At 35.3% G+C, this 17,368-nt stretch overlaps 2 protein-coding genes across 2 annotated transcripts in view; one reads left to right on the top strand and one right to left on the bottom strand.

The window, feature by feature from the left end:
- ppan (Brix domain-containing protein peter pan) overlaps positions 1 to 2,649 on the bottom strand; it is a 68,369-nt gene extending 65,720 nt beyond the window's left edge. Inside the window, exon 1 of the mRNA XM_089089700.1 lies at positions 2,501 to 2,649. Within this exon, the coding sequence (XP_088945826.1) occupies positions 2,501 to 2,518 (18 nt within the window). The 5' untranslated portion in view covers positions 2,519 to 2,649. The remainder of the gene's footprint in view (positions 1 to 2,500) is intronic.
- A 128-nt stretch (positions 2,650 to 2,777) lies between these two features.
- The window catches only part of PCNA (Proliferating cell nuclear antigen), a 36,477-nt gene continuing 21,886 nt past the window's right edge, over positions 2,778 to 17,368 (top strand). Inside the window, exon 1 of the mRNA XM_089089701.1 lies at positions 2,778 to 2,851. The gene's annotated coding sequence lies outside the window, so the exon portion shown is untranslated. The remainder of the gene's footprint in view (positions 2,852 to 17,368) is intronic.

Here is a 17,368-nt window from a genome sequence, read left to right as displayed (position 1 = left end):
TTTGGTTATGCTAACAAAATAAAATGAAATAGGATGAATATATAATAGTTTAGAAACAAATTTGGGCTATATATTTGCACATTAGGGGTGGGGGTAAAGCATTACATACATTAAAAATGTAACCTAACGTAACCTAGGTACCTTTTTCTCCCATCTAAAATCCAAAAAACCACAGTTTAATATCTTATATGCAATGCAAACCACATTATCATTGCCTAGTCTACAGCAGTTATCATGTCAAAAACGGGTTTTATCATTGCCTTCTCAATAGTAATTAAGCCAAAAGGCTCAGATAATGCAAAAATACGAAAATTGAATTTAATTTTGAATACCAAAAACCAATATATTTGACATCTTTATACTTCATCTTTACACTTTATACTTATACTTCATATATTCACACTTCTTTATGCTTCATACTTGACATCTTTATGCTTCAACTATAAAAAATTAAATCCTTTCAAAGCAACAACTAGATTAACACAGTTACTCCTGGAAAAATAAATAAATGATAATAAAACACAAAAAATGTGTCTGTTCAGGGGGAAAATACAAAAATTCTCAGCCTTCTATTCAGGGGAAACATTTCTGATTATAGTGGCTTCATATATCAGCTCATGGGTACTCTGGCAGAGCAAGCAAATGTTGATGGCACATTTTTGCCAAAATTGGCCCTTATGACCTTAAATTACCTTAAATCACGGCTTGGAGTGAAATAAGGACTTTTGATCCTGTTGAATCACTCCTTGTAATGACTGTTGTAGTTGGTTAAGTTCTGGTGGAAGATTCTGGTGCTTCCCAGTCAAAATTCCACGGTGTATCTTTCCACTCAGCATCCAGATGGCATTTGAAAGCATCTGTTGATTCAGCAGCAACAGTGTCCTCCTTGAGGTTATTCCAGAGGTTCTCGATCCGATTCGAGAAGAAATTGCATCTTGCTCCAGTTGTAGGGTGATGTTTGCGGATTTATCTAGGGTGTCCTTGTGTTTTGTGGGAGGTGTCAATCTCCAGGATCTCATTTTCTCAATTGGTTGAGAGGAGTTTGTGCGCCTGGATCATGTCTCCACGTTTCCGTCTGTATACTAAGGAGGGGAGGTTGAGTTCCTTCAGCCATTCACTGTATGTCTTGTTTTCCATGCAGGCAATCATCTTAGTGGCCCTTTGTTGGATTTGCTCAAGAACTGCCTTGTCCTTTTTGAATCGAGGGGTGGCCAGTATTGTCCCCACCTCTAGTCTAGGTCTTACTAATCCTTTGTAGAGTTTGGTGGTTACGTGTTTACTCCTACTGGTGATGCTGTGTTTGATGATGCCTAGGGCTCTACTAGCATTGGCTGAGATTTTCTGTGAGTGGGAGCTGAATTTCAACTGGGATTCAATGATGACGCCAAGGTCACTCTCCTCCTGGACAGGCTCAATTGTGTTATTAAGTTGTTTTGCTTGTGTTTTCTTTAATTATATGAACTTTCTTGTGTTCTAGGCTAATAACAGTACTAATTAGCCTACTAATAAAAAAAATACATATTTAGGATCACCATAAAAAGCTGATTCTTTGATTGAATGTTATCAATAGTAAGGCTCTTACACTTTAGTTATAGCCTAGGGTCAAAATCTATTGACAGGCAGTCAATAATGGGTTAACACACATTTTTACCATGCGGTACTCTGCTTTTCTTCTTTTGGCTTCCTTATAATTAATTTATAGTCCCAAAGGTCAATATATACCAAATCATATTATTGAGTTAGGACTAAAGTGAATACACCATTTGTTGCCATTTTTATGCTGATTACGAATATAATAGGGTAAGACACCCAGTAGTTGCACACTTTAATCACTTTGAAAACTTTTTGACATTTAAACTACTCTAATTACTGTATTATACCACCTAGAAACTTAATTTTTGTATCAAAAAATTTCTGAACAAGTAGGTTACTAATTCAAATAGTTTCACTCGTACAGCGCCTCCTATTTTTGAATTTACTAACAAGTGACAATTCTGCCTAAACTTGGACATACAAACAGCTCATTGTAAATTGGTTATTAAAATAGTATAAAAGATTCTGTCCAAGAATAGGCAGGTGGCCGACTACTGGGTGTCTTACCCTAAGCATTTCTATTGGAAATGAATTTCAACCCCCCCCCCCTATATATGCCAATTCTGGGTTAGGTTAGGTCTAGCCTATATAGGCTAGGGGGGGGGGGCTGAAATTCATTTCCGATAGAAATGCTTATTATATTCGTAATCAGCATAAAAAAAGGCATCAAATGGTGTATTCACTTTATTTGAAACTTAATAATATGATTTGGTATATATTGACTGTCCCAAATTTTGAGGGGGGGGGGGCATGACCCCCCCCCCTGCTGGTGCCCATAGAAGTAACTAGGCCAGTGTAGGCTATATTAGGAAAGAGCAAAAAAAGATACATCTAGTGATGTGTTCACCTTTTAACTACCTAAGTAATTGAAAATAAAATTTTTCCAAATAAGATAGCACGAACTTACATTTTTCTTCTTTCCCATAGTGGTGGCTAGGTCTTGTAGCAATAACACGTGATCTTCTTTTTGAAACGGACGGCATATTAAACGCAAATGGAATAACTTTCATGAATTTTGTTCAAGGCCTCGTGCTCTTCATCAGTTACTTTGCTTTTGTATTATTAATAAATCACCTTAGATGGTATATTCTATTTTCGTTTATCCATTTTAGCTTAGAAATTACTTAAACCTTTGTTATAATTTTCAGTCAAGAAGGCTTTCATTTTACATTTAAAATTCAATTTAAAGCGGCAAGCCCGGATCTCATTTTCATCAGTACATATAAAAGTGCCGCCAAATTTCTCTTACTTATTGAAGGTAAAAATCGTGTTTTTAGCCTTATTGATTACAAAGGCCCTCGACTATGTTTTAGTTTAAATAATAAGGTATCCTATAGAAATTAGGCTTGCTAGTCGTTTAAAGAACGAGGAAATAAAGGGTTTGGCTAATCATGCATCTACTAGGCCTATTGGCAACTCACCAAGCCGCCTGAGGCCAACATAGCTATGCACCCTCTTCCTCCACCCCAATCTATTCAAAGCCTCCCTTTTTATACCCGCCCTCAAAGTTCCCATTTCCTTTAAATCTTTATTTATGACATTGTCCCACCTCAGATGGGGACAACCTGCTTTCTGTTTAGCCCTAGATGGTTGGCCAAAAAGAACAAATTTCAGCAATCTGTCATCCTTCATCCACACAACATGCCCTAGCCACCTCAACCTTTCTTTCATTATAGCCCTATAGCAGTATTGAACCACATTTTTTGTACAGCCTATTAGGCTATTTAAAATAGAGTCAGTCAGCTGGGTAGCCTACCCAGAACAATCCTTAAGCAATTTCTCTGGAAAACATTAGCAAATCTTCATCTTCTTTTAGGAGCATCCATGCTTCCGGGCCATATTTGACCACTGTCATCACTGTAGCTTCTAATAGCCTATTCTAATCTTGGTTTGCAGACTTATCTTCCTAGGGGAGTATACCCAGTGGATAATATCTAAAAATTTCTATTCTATAGAATGTAAAAATAATATCCAACCATACTTAGTTATTGCCAAAATTATCCAACTAGTTAGCTATCTGAAAAATCCTTTTAAGCAAATAAGAAATTATCCAACTAGGTAAATAATTAAAATTTAAAAGAAAAATAGTTTTATATTGCTAGCCAAATACAATAAAGTATAAGAGCCAACTGAGTATCTCTAACCAGGTGGATAATACTTTAACTTGATACTTCTGACATATAGCTAACTAGATAGATAAGTAAATTCTTCATGGAAACTAGTGATAATATCCAACTAGTCAGACAATTTTTTCTCTTAGACATAGCATGAACATCTAACTTGGTGGATAACACTTTGTCCTAGCCCTTCTGATATTAATCATACTAGCTAGCTAAGTAACTTCCTGCCTATTTAAATATATATCAGAAGATCTAAGACTCAACCTTATCCACCTAGTTAGATATTCTTGCTGTGCCTAAGAGAAACAATTTATCTGGCTAGTTGGATATTATCCTAAAAGTGCATAGCCTAATGGAATTTACTTATCTTCCTAGTTGGATATATATCAGGAGTGTTAAGACTTGGTATTATCCACCTAGTTAGATGTTCATGCTAGACCTAAGAGAAATGAATTATCTGGCTAGTTAGATGTTAACTCAAAACTGCTTAGAGAATTTTCTTATCTGCCTAGTTGCATATATATCAGAAACACTAAGCAACATTATTATCCAGCTAGGTAGATATTCTCTGCTTAAGAGAAACAATTTATCTGGCTAGTTGGATATAAACCCCAAACTGCTTAGAGAATCTTCTTATCTGCCTAGTAGAATATATATCAGAAACACTAAGAAACATTGTTATCCAACTAGGTAGATATTCTCTCTGCCCACGAGAAACAATTTATTTGACTAGTTTGATATTAACCCCAAATTGCTTTGAAGATCTTCTTATCTACCTAGTTGGATATATATCAGAAATATTAAGAACCATTATTATCCAACTATGAAGATATTCTCTGCTTTAGAGAATCAATTTATCAGGCTAGTTTGATATAAACCCAACACTGCTTAGAGAATCTTCTTATCTACTTAGTTGGATATATATCAGAAACACTAAGCTACATAATTATCCAACTATTTAGATATTCTCTCTGCTTTCGAGAAAGAATATCTCAGAATAGTTGGATTTAAACCCCAAACTGCTTAGAAAATCTTCTTATCTGCCTAGTTGGATATATATCAGAATTACTAAGCAACACTATTATCCAACTAGGTTGATAGGCTATTCTCTCTGCCTTAGAGAATCACTTTACCTGGCTAGTTGTATATTAAACCCAAACTGTTTAAAGAATCTTCTTATCTGCCTAGTTGGATACATATCAGAAACACTGAGCAACATTATATCCAACTAGGTAGACATTCTGTATATTACATAGGCAGTCAAATATTCAGTTAGGTAGGTAAAGGTGTAAGAGTCTTAAAAATGTTATTATCTGTCTAGCATGATATTTTATCTTGATACTAAGAGTAGTTGGATATTATTTTTACATTCTATAGAATGTAATTTTTTTAAGAATATCCATTGGGCACCTTCCCATCTTCCTATTCTTCCAGACTTTTTTTTAACTTTGAAAAAACACCCTGAGCCTTGGCTATTCTATATTTAACATCTTCACTGCTCCCACCATCTTTACTAATAATACTACCAAGGTAAGTGAAGGGTAAAGTTCTACCAAATCATATTATTGAGTTAGAAATAAAGTGAATACACCATTCGATGCCTTTTTTATGCTTATAACGAATATAATAATAATTTCTATCAGAAATGAATTTCAGCCCCCCCCCCCTATATATACCTAACCCTGAATTGGCATATATAGGGGGGGGGGGCTGAAATTCATTTCCATTAGAAATGATTATTATATTTGTAATCAGCATAAAAAAGGCATTGAATGGTGAATTCACTTTTATCCTAACTCAATAATATGATCTGGTAGAACTTTACCAAGTGAGGCTGCCCACCTGATCAATCTTTTCATTAACCCATGTCGCCTTTCCATCTTCACTTATTCCTAGCCTTAGTAACTTAGTCTTCCTAACATTAATTTTTAAACCAATTCTAGCACCCTGAACTCACAAAACCTCTAAAACTTCATTCATTTTGTTCACACTTTCATCTAGGATGCTTAAATCATCAGTGTAATCCAAGTGCAGGAGACTTTTTCCTCTCCATTTGATTCCATGGTCTCCCATTGCCTTTCCTGTGCTCCTTAAGACAAAGTCCATCAAAATAATCCATACAAAGGGGGATAGAACACAATCCTGCTTAACTTCTGATTTAATACAAAACCAGCTGCTAACCTCATTTCCTACCTTAACCACAGCAGTGTTATTCTTTGACATAGCACTAATCACTTTAATGTATTTGTCTGGTATACCATACCTGGATAAAACCTCTACTAAATTTTTCTATCAGCAGAATCAAATGCTTGCTCATAATCTATAAAACTGAGGACCAAAGGTGTTTGAAAACTCAGGCACTTCTCAATTATTAACATAAGAGTGAAAATTTTGTTGCCACATCCTCTATCTTTTCTGAAACTGCACTGTTCTTCTCTAAGAATTGTGTCTACGGCATTTCTCTGTCTGAAAAGTTTCATGTTATTTAGTAATTTGTTACCTACAGAGACCAGAGTACTGCCTCAGTAATTACCACACTCACTCTTATCACCTTTCTTATAAAGTGGCTTGATTAAGGTTTTCCTAAAATCATTAGGTACTTCCCCTTTTTCAAAAATCATATTCATAATCTTCAGTAACTGATTTTAACCTCAGAGCCACCATATTTAAGAAACTCATTTGCAACCCTATCAGCACCTGGGGCCTTATTATTCTTTAATCCTTTTAGTTCTGTTGATAATTCCTCCTCACAAAACATCTTCCTTCACATCCAAGGTATCACAAACTTTTTCATTTTCCTCTATATTTTTTTCTGCAACTCTATCTTGGTTAAGCAAATTCTCATGGCCCATCTCTCTTTAGTTTTTTCCTTATTGCTAATTGCAGCCCCATTCCTACCTTTAACTGGGACAAGTCTGGATTGACGACTCCCTCTCAATTTGTTAACATGCCAGTACAATATTTTACTATTATGCCGTCTAGATGCATCTTCCAGATCCTTGGCAATTTTATCAATGGCCTCCACTTCTCACCTCCTTAGTCCATATTTTAATGCTTTCTCTGCTTTCTTTACATTCCTTTTGTTTTCATACAATCTATCCCTCAGATAATTCTTGTACAAGTCCTTTCTCCTTTCTATTAAACACAAAGCTTTTTCACTAATATTCTTTGCTGGAGTTCTAAATGGAACAACTATTCCAGAAGATAATCATATTAATTAGCTAGGTCTCATGCTCAACCAAATACTTAATTTCCACCTCCATATTTCAAACACAATAAAAAAATGCTATAGAAAAACAAGTTTACTAAAAAGACTTCTTTCCACACCCTGGGGCTCTAAGGAGAAAACCTTACTTCAGTTTTATAAATCACATATAATACCCATATTGACTATGGGCTCATCGTCTATGGTGCATTTGCAAAGACCCAGATGCAAAAAATTGAAACAATACAAAATGATAAAATAGTCTCTTATTTGTCTTAGGAAACCAACAAGCACCAAATTTCTGGTTATGGCGAGTGGATTAATAACAATAAGGCAGAGATGTAGCTTTAAAACATCTTACAAAAATTGAATGAAATAGCTCACACACATTACAGAATTGGTTAAGAAATCCAGCCATGTATAGAGGCATTGCAGATGAGTATGCCAATATTCAGAAGAAGTTCCCCATACCAGCAAAGTCTATTGCACCCACTTTCCCCCAATCCCCCCATGGAATTGGTCAAGTCCCATAATAAATAATGAATTCTCAAAGCGGAATAAAGATTTAACCCCCATTGCTTTTGTCCAGAAAAAAATTTGCTGAAATTAATACAATTACTTATAAAAACCACTTCCAAATATTTGTTGATGGGTCAAAAATGAATGAGAAGGTAGCAAGTGGTGCTTTCCTTCCTCACCTGAAAATTTCAATGGGGGTAAGATTATAATAATGTATCTATAATGTCTGCTGAGTTAAATGCCATAATCATGGCATTAGAACACCTTATGGAAAACCAACCTTTGATTGCTAATTAAAAAAATATTATAGTCTATTCCAACTCTTTATCAAGCCTTGAGTTGCTGGCCTCAGTTCCTCAGTATAAGTTGGACATTGACACTTATCATTGTCTTAGTATTATAGATAATCTTGCTTCAACTGGCATAAGAACTTATTTTCAGTATATTCCTAGCCACTCTAGTATAAGTGGTAATCATTAGATCGATGAAATAGCAAAAAATGCAATAAATATCGACCAGCCATGTGGTAGACCAATCCCCATTAGGAATATTTACCGATGAAGACTATCTGATGTTACATTTAATAAGAATAATCCTTTCCCCCTTTCCCAATAAGTATTTTTCTAAAATTTATCATAGAATTTGTTCTGGAACAAATGGACTAAACTTTCTTGCATTCTTGTACCAGTTTCCTAATTCAAGTGGTTCAGTTCCCCATGTCCTCTCTTTGCAGGTATTGTAATATGAATAATGAAACAATTGACCATTGCCTATTTGAATGTAATATGCTGACGTCTGCACAACATACCTTGCTTTGTAAACTGTTAAAATGCTTCAAACGCCACAAAATCTCACTATCAGCCAAGAGCCTAGCCAACTATACCTGCACACAGAGCATAGAAATCTGCATCTATCATCTTGTATTTGAACTCCTTGAGTTGAAAGATCTACTGAAAGATATCTGAAAATATCTAATAAATAAGAGGCAATCAAGCCAATAGCTCTGTAGCCCACAGAGTGAAGCAAAAGGAAAAGGGCTAAATAGTTTTACTGAAAAGCCCACCTGCTGTGAAATAGAAGAAGTTCTAGCTTTCTTCTCTACTACACCTTCAGCAACTTCACAAATTATTTTTCTAAAATTATTCCAACCATCTTCCACATTATCAAATTTTAAACTCTCAAGTTTAGTATTCAACTGTTCATGGAAAGTTTCTCTCAAATTCTCATCCTGGAGTCTACCAACATCATAACTTCCCGGGAGGTAGTTACCCTTCCGAAACTTCAGCGTTAAATTAACCCTAGACACTACTAAATGGTGGTCTTTACTTTTAACGTCAATAACAGCACTCCTATATACCCTAGTATCTTGTATTGATCTTGCCAGTCTTCGGTTTACTATAATATAATTAATATGGTTTGCTGTCTTACCATCACATGAATGCCATATTAACTTATGAGCCATTTTATGACCAAACACTGTATTGGTTATAACTAGATTGCTATACCTACAAAATTGCAAAAGTCTGTATCCATTACTGTTTTCTTTTTCTACGCCAAATTTGCCTAGGCTGGGATAACATCTATCCCTATTTCTACCAACTTGGGTGTTAAAATCTCCCAGTAAAAACATCATATTTCTACCTGGGACCCTGTCTATTTGCTGCTGTAACTGTAAGTAAAATTCATCTGAGTCACAAGTATCTCTGTCAATTGGTTCTACAGGGGTGTATACTACTATAACTGATACCCTGAACTTTCTAGTCATAAAATGAACAATTAGTATACAATTGTAAATACCTTCCCAGTCTAAGCAAGAGCCGGTATCTTCTTTACTCATCGTAAGTTTTACTCCCTGGCTATGTAGCCCATTCTTCCTGCCTGTGTAAACAAAGTCTATATCACTTAATTTTATATATCCTACCCGTTGAATATGAGTTTCTGAAATTCCTAATATCAAAACCTCAAATGCATTTAGGGCAATTTAAGAGGCCAAAATATCTAGTTTGTTTCTCCTCACACTAATAAAGTAATCTTTTGACACAAAAAAGAAATGGATTTAAAATAGTGGTGTTATGGTTGTACATTTGAACATCCAATGACAATTTGAAGCTCTATTGGCGGCCTGCACTTAGGCCTAAATCCAATGGTTTTGACAAATGATGGGTAAGGAGCAAGGAAACCTCTTAAGTATATTTACCCTATCATTATCTGGAATCCCAGGTAAATTTAGGCTAGCCTGTATAATGATGCAAGAATCATAGAATAAAGGGTAAATTTATAGCCTAGCTGCCTAGGTAGGCTAGGCTAAATTTTTTGCAAATCATATTACTGACTTTCAAATAAAGTAAAAACATACCATTTGATGCCATTTTTTATGCTCTTTCCAAATATAATAAACATTTTTACCCCACCCCTATAAGCTATATACCAGTTCAGGATATATATTTGCACATTAAGTTTAAAAGTTTAAGTTTAGTAAGTTTAAAAATTACCCCCACCCCCTTAATATGCAAATATATACCCTGAATTGGTATATATAGGGGTGGGGGTAAAATTCATTTCCAACAAAAATGATTATTATGTTTGGAAAAAGCATAAAAAAGGCATCAAGTGGTATGTTTACTTTAGTTGCAAGTCAATAATATGATTTACTAAAAATTTACTGCTACCTACAGTGGCAGGGTGAAATTCTAGACAAGTTACTTTTTGCTATCTTGGAAAAGCATTAGGTTAGAAAAATGAAACTTTCAGGGATAGATCTACAGATTAAAGTATGTCCCAGGAAGGCATTTTTGAAGTAGGCTACCTATCTCCACTCCCTCTCCTTCTCGAGGGCACCAACCTTTAAAAGTCTTTGTATTATTAAAGCAAAATTTTATATGAATAAAATTCAAATGCAAAAAAAAACAGCAAAAAAAATAAATGATTTTTTCACTTTCATCCTATCTAAATTAAATGGCCAACTGCAAAGTTATCATGAAATTTACCCACCCCACCCCCCCCAATGTGCAAATATATATCCTGAATTATTGTTGGTAAAGTGTCAAATTGCAAAGTTCAGTGCTGTTTTTGTCAGTGGCATTTGAAAAACTTGAAACATTAGGAAAATGGTTTATATTTGAGCTGCCCAATAAATGAGGTTTGAATTGTTATAAATAAGTATTTTTTGAATATGTTATTCTTGAACAGTCTATTTATAAACTAGTGATATGTTTTTAATAACTTTTCAGTAACTTAAATAGTTTTGATAACTTCTTTGTTTGGTTACAAAAATGAAATACTTTTGGGGCCCCTTTAAGGGCTCAAGATGCAATTTGCAACAGAAGCATCTTTGAATTATGAAAGAGCATAAAAAAGGTATCTAATGATATTTTCACTTTCATCCTAGCTAAATTATAGTGCCACATGCTAATTTACCTAAAATTCAGTGTGTTATAAAAGTGAAACCTTGTAAAATAGATCTTCTGCTTAAATAAAGCACAAAAAAATTGTTTTTGGCTTCACAACTTGCCTCATTCTTGATCTATAAGGTTTTAAAAATATGCAAATAGCCTAGATTTTCTAAATGGCTTAAAATTCAAAAAAAAATTCTCAAAATTTTGGATTGGATGTGTTCAGGAAATTGTGGGCATGAGAAAGGGGTTACTTGCCCTCAAATCACTTTTGACTATTAAAAAGGGCCCTAGCCCTTTCAATTTCCAACTGAATAAGTGCTTTTTAAAGTTTCTACAACAGTGCTTTCTACAAAAATCTTATATGCCCCCAGGGCAAAACTTACCACCCTTGCTCTGAGGGCTGTGGGGGCAGTGTCATCCTCAAAGACCTAATTTCTGGACCTTTCAACTACATTGAACAAAATGGCTATCTCAAAACTTTGATTGGATATGTTCTGGGAAATGGTGGGCATAAAAGGGGGGTTACTTGCCCTCCAATCACTTTTGACTGTTAAAAAGGGCACAAGTCCTTCTAATTTCCAATTGAATAAGCCCTTTTTGAAGTTTCTACAATATTGCTATCTATAAAAACCTTATATGTCCTCATGGCAAAACTTACAACCCTTGCCTTGAGGAGGTTATCATCCTCTAAGACCTAATTTCTAAAACTTTTAACTTTTAAGTTGAGCAAAATGGCTATCTCAAAATTTTGATTGGATGTTTTTGTGGAAAAGGTTGGCAAGAGACGGGGGTGAGCTGCCCTCAAATCACTTTTGACTATTAAAATGGGCACTAGCCCTTTGAATTTCCAATCAAATGTGCCCTTTTTCAAGTTTCTACAAAAAGCTTTCAATAAAAACCTTATATACCCCTAGGGCATAACTTACAACCCCTATCCTGAGGACTCTGGGGGGAGTGTAATCCATAAAGATATAATTTCTGGACCTTTCAACTACTTTGAACAAAATGGCTATCTCCAAATTTTGATTGGATGTGTCTGGATAAATGGTGGGCATGGAAGGGGTGTTAGTCACCTTCCTATCACTTTTGACAATTAAAAAGGGCACTAGTCATTTCAATTTCCAATCAAATGAGCCCTTTTTAAAGTTTCTACAACAGTGCTCTCTATAAAAAAAACCTTATATGCCACCAGGGCATAACTTAAAACCCTTGCCCTGAAGGCTGTGGGGGGAGTGTTCTCAAAAACATAATTTCGATCTGGAAATCAACTATGTTGAACAAAATGGCTATCTCAAAAAATGTTGATTGGATGTGTTTGGGGAAATGGTGGGTGTGGAAGTGGTGTTAGTTGCCTTCCAATCGCTTTCAAATACTAAAAAGGGCACTAGCCATTCCAATTTCCATTTAAATGAGCCCTTTTCGAAGTTTCCCTTAACACCCCTTCCACACCCACTATTTCCCCGAACAGATCTAGTCAAAATTTTGAGATAGCCATTTTTTTCATTGCAGTTGAAAGGTCTGGAAGTTATATCTTTGACCTGGACAATCCCTCCACAGTCTTCAGGGCAAGTGTTGTAAGTTATGCCCTGGGGATATATAAGGTTTTTATAGAAAGCATTGTTGTAAAAACTTGAAAAAGGGCTCATTCAATTGAAAATTCAAAAGGCTAGTGCCCTTTTTAATAGTTGAAAGTAATTGGAAGGCAACTAACTTCCCTCTCACGCCCACCATTCCCCCAAACATTTTTGGGAGACTTTGTATCAAATTATTACTATCATTTTTTCTGCACCAGGGCACTTTGTATCAAAGGAGTTGCCATAGAAACTTTGAAAAGGGCTCATTCAACTACAAATTGGAATGGCTAGTGCCCTTTTTAGTATTCAAAAGTGATTGGAAGGCAACTAACTCCCCTTCCATGCCCACCATTTCCCCAAACACATCCAATCCAAATTTTGAGATAACCATTTTGTTCAGCATAGTTGATTTCCAGATAGAAATTGTGTTTTTGAGGAGGACACTTCCCACAGCCCTCAGGGCAAGGGTTGTAAGTTATGCCCTGGGGGTATAAAAGGTTTTTATAGAAAGCTTTGTTGTAGAAACTTCAAAAAGGGCTCATTTGATTGGAACTGCCCTTTTTAATAGTTGAAAGGGATTGGAGGAGGGAAAATAACTCCCCACTCACACCCATCTTTTCCCCAAACAAATCCAATCAAAATTTTGAGATAGCCATTTTGTTCAGCGTAGTTGAAATTTCTGGAAATTAGGTCTTTGTGGATGACAACCACCCCCCACCCCCTCCACAGCCCTCAGGGCAAAGGTTTTAAGTTATGCCCTTTGGGCATATAAGGTTTTTATAGAAAGCAATGTTGTAGAATCTTCGAAAAGGGCTCATTTGATTGGAAATTGAAATGGCTAGTGCCCTTTTTAATTGCTGAAAGTGATAGGAAGGCAACTAACACCCCTTCCGTGCCCACAATTTATCCAGACACATCCAATCAAAATTTGGAGATAACCATTTTGTTCAAAGTAGTTGAAAGGTCCAAAACTTATATCTTTAAGGATGACACTCCCCCTCCACCTCCCCCACAGTCCTCTGGGTAAGGGTTGTAAGTTATGCCCTGGGGGCATATAAGGTTTTTATTGAAAACTTTTTCATATAAACTTTAAAAAAGGCTCATTTGATTGGAAATTCAAAGGGCTAGTGCCCTTTTTAATAGTTGAAAGTTATTTGAGGGCAGCTAAAGTTTTAGAAATTAGGTCTTTGGGGATGATAACCTCCTCAGAGCCTCAGGGCAAGGGTTGTAAGTTTTACCCTGGGGGCATATAAGGTTTTTGTAGATAGTGATGTTGTAGAAACTTCAAAAACGGCTTATTCGATTGGAAATTAGAAAGGCCTATGCCCTTTTTAATAGTCAAAAGGGATTGGAGGGCAATTAACCCCTCTTTCACATCCATAATTTCCCCAAACACATCCAATCAAAGTTTTGAGATAGCCATTTTGTTCAACGTAGTTGAAAGGTCCAGAAATTATGTCTTTGAGGACAAACACAGGGCAAGGGTTGTAAATTATACCCTGAAGGCATATAAGGTTTTTGATAGAAAGTGTTGTCATAGAAACTTCAAAAAGGGCTGATTCGTTTGGAAATTGAAAGGGCTAGTGCTCTTTTTAATAGTCGTAAGTGATTGGAGGGCAACAAACCCCCCTCTCACACCCACCATTTCCCCAAACACATCCAATCAAAATTTTATATAGCAATTTTGTTCAATGTAGTTGAAAGTTCTGGAAATTAGGTCTTTGAGGATGACAACCCCTCACAGCCCTCAGGGCAAGGGTTATAAGTTATGCCCTGGTTGCATATAAGGTTTTTATAGAAAGCATTGTTCTAGGGCAAAACTTACAACCCTTGCCCTGAGGGCTCTGGGGGGAGTGTCATCCTCAAAGACCTAATTTATAGAACTTTCAACTATGTTGAACAAAATGGTGCGCGTGAGATGGGGCTACTTGCCCTCCAATCACTTTCAACTATTAAAAAGAGCATTAGCTCTTTCAATTTCTAATCAAACGAGCCCTTTTTGAAGTTTTTATTACAACACTTTCTATAAAAAAAAACCTTATATGCCCCCAAGGCATAACTTAAAACCCTTGTCCTGAGGGCTGTAGGGGGAGTGTCATCCTCAAAAACATAATTACCAGACTTTTTAACTACTTTGAACAAAACAGCTATCTCAAAATATTGATTGGATGTGTTTGGGGAAATGGTGGGTGTGAGAGGGGTGTTAGTTATCCTCCAATCACTTTTGAGTATTAAAAAGGGCACAAGCCATTCTAGTTTCCAATTGAATGAGCCCTTTTTGAAGTTTCTACAACATTGCTATCTAAAAAACATTATATGCCCCCAGGGCATATTTTACAACCCTTGTCCTGAGGGCTCTGAGGAGGTTATCATCTCAAAGACCTAATTTCTAAAACTTTTAACTATGTTGAACAAAATGGCTATCTTAAAATATTGATTGGACGTGTTTGGGAAATTGAAAGGACTAATGCCTTTTTTAATAGTTGAAAGTGTTTGAAGAGCAACTAATGCCCCTCTCATGCCCACCATTTCCCCAAACACATCCAAACAAAATTTTGAGATAGCCATTTTGTTCAACGTAGTTGAAAGTTCTGGAAATTAGGCCTTAGAGGATGACAACCACCCCCCCCCCACAGGGCAAGGGTTGTAATTTATGCCCGAGGGCTGTATAAGGTGTTTATAGAAAGCATTGACATAGGAACTCAAAAAGGGCTCATTCGTTTGGAAATTGAAAGGGCTAGTGCCCTTTTTAATAGTTGGAAGTGATTGGAAGGCTTGACATTTTTATAGTAAAAGGTGATATGGGTACAATGTATTATTTTTTCTTAGACCAGGGCACTTTGTATCAAATTAGTTGTTGTCGAAACTTTGAAAAAGGCTCATTGGATTGAAAATAGAAAGGTTTAGTGCTCTTTTTAATAGTTGAAAGTGATTGGAGGGCAACTAATCCCCCTCTCTCGCCCACCCTCCCATTTGCGCATTATGTTTCAAAACTAAATGTTGCCTTCAGATTAAATCAAAATGCACCAAGTGTGAAACTATCACAAATCAGCATCAATAATTAAATGAAACCCAAAACGAACAGAAATTACAATAAATAACAGAGTCAAACTCAAAACAAACAGAAACTAAGATGAGTAGGGCTCAAAACCCCTATGCCTTCCCAAGGCCAGAACATAATATGCACTTTACCAAAAATAAATAAATATGAATATGCATTGTCAGTTTAATATACATGTACTGATATTTATTAATCAAAATAGTAATATTATTTGATTTACTAAAGTTATAAAAGTAAAATATTTATATTTTTTTCAGTAAAGTGCAAATTATTTTCTGGCCTTGGGAAGGCATAGCGGTTTTGAACCCTACTCATGTTAATTTCTGCTTGTTTTGAGTTTTACTCGGTTGTTTATTGTAAATCCTGTTCGTTTTGGGTTTCTTTCATTTTTTGACCCTGATTTGTGGTAGTTTCACGTTTGGTACAGTATTTTATTCGGATTTCGCCCATTTTTGTCTTAATGGAATTCTTTAATTTTCTTTGAAAAACTCATTTTGTGGAAAAAGTTTTTTTATTAATGTTAGTTAAAGCTAAGATCATACCATTTCATCAAACACTATAAGATGAGTTATGGTAAAGAATTTTATTTGAATGTGTTTTGTTCAGTTGAATATTGACCATTGATTGAAGAGGATTCTTTGACAGCTGGATTCTGAATTTTAATTTTGTTTTAATTTGCTAATCTATTTATTTTTAAAAGTCAAAAATTATAAGGGATTTAAGTTCAAAAAGGAAAATTGGCCTATATTAAAAAATGTATATTTTACACGACCGTTATAAAATCAAAGAATGTTACCTATGCATGGTGGGGGGATCTCATGTTAAATTGGGAGTTATTTTCATTACTGAGCTATGTATTAGGTGAAGATATCACTTGTTGTCCTGTTCTATGCTGTTTTTAAATATAATTGTCATTTCACTTGGAAATTAAATGGACCTTTAAAGATGACACCCTTTTGTTTTATTTTTGCTATAGAAAATGGTTGAAATATTGGTTAAAAACTTACTATTTAATTGTCATTCCATTTTGTTAAAGTTATGTAATCCACAGGGATTTGTTCGTCATGATCTAATTGAATAGACAATGTCTAAATCTCATAAAAATTGCCATGTTTACTTTAAGTTACTAGCATCACTCTTGTTTAAACTTGAGTACTCATAAATCAAACCAACTGTGATGAAATGAAGAACCAGGAACACACACAAACAAGTTGTGCTGCTAAAGTGATTGCAGCTTTTGGAATTTTCCAGTTCCGTCACTGGAAGCTTTGGAACTTTTTGCGCACCTGGTAGTTACTTCCAAGAGTGGCTTTTACAAAAATGAGGTGGATAGGCACTAAATGAGCAGGCCTTAAATTGAGAAATTAAACAGCTTTCTATCATGTTCCAGTGCCCTGTTAGCAGAGGAGGAAAAAACCTGGAATTTTTTCTGGACAATTGATGTGATGAAATCTTTTGAGTTTTTTTTTTATTTTATCAAGTTTGTCATTGAGTTTTTTTTTACATCAGAAAATGTATAAATATTCATTTCAGTTTTTGTATTTGCAGGCCTGTGAAAGATATTTCTTTTGTTGTTGTTGTTGTTGGTTTTTTTTTTTTTTTTTTCTCTTGATGCATTGTCTGATGGGTAGCTTGTCTAGAGTCAAAGAATGCAGTTGGTTTTTATGTAGTCTGGAATCTTATCTTTTTCTCTGATTAAGTTCATTATTTACTGAAATACTATTTGAAATGATTAAAATAGCGGATAATAATAGATGGAAACATCATAAACTGATAAATACGAATATTGTGAATGTTATTAAGTAAGAATTTCATTATTTCAGTATTTTCTTTTGGCTTTTGTATATTCCAAGGGCTATATCTGGGACCATCAGTGGGTTACATGCATTGCTAGAAAAGAA

Source organism: Artemia sp. Qi Xiang Cuo, chromosome 5 (assembly GCF_049724085.1).
Source record: "Artemia sp. Qi Xiang Cuo chromosome 5, ASM4972408v1, whole genome shotgun sequence".
In the NCBI taxonomy this organism is placed as follows: Eukaryota; Metazoa; Arthropoda; class Branchiopoda; order Anostraca; family Artemiidae; genus Artemia; species Artemia sp. Qi Xiang Cuo.
The sequence above is the reverse complement of the archived record's forward strand: the minus strand, read 5'-3'. Positions and strand labels throughout refer to the sequence as shown.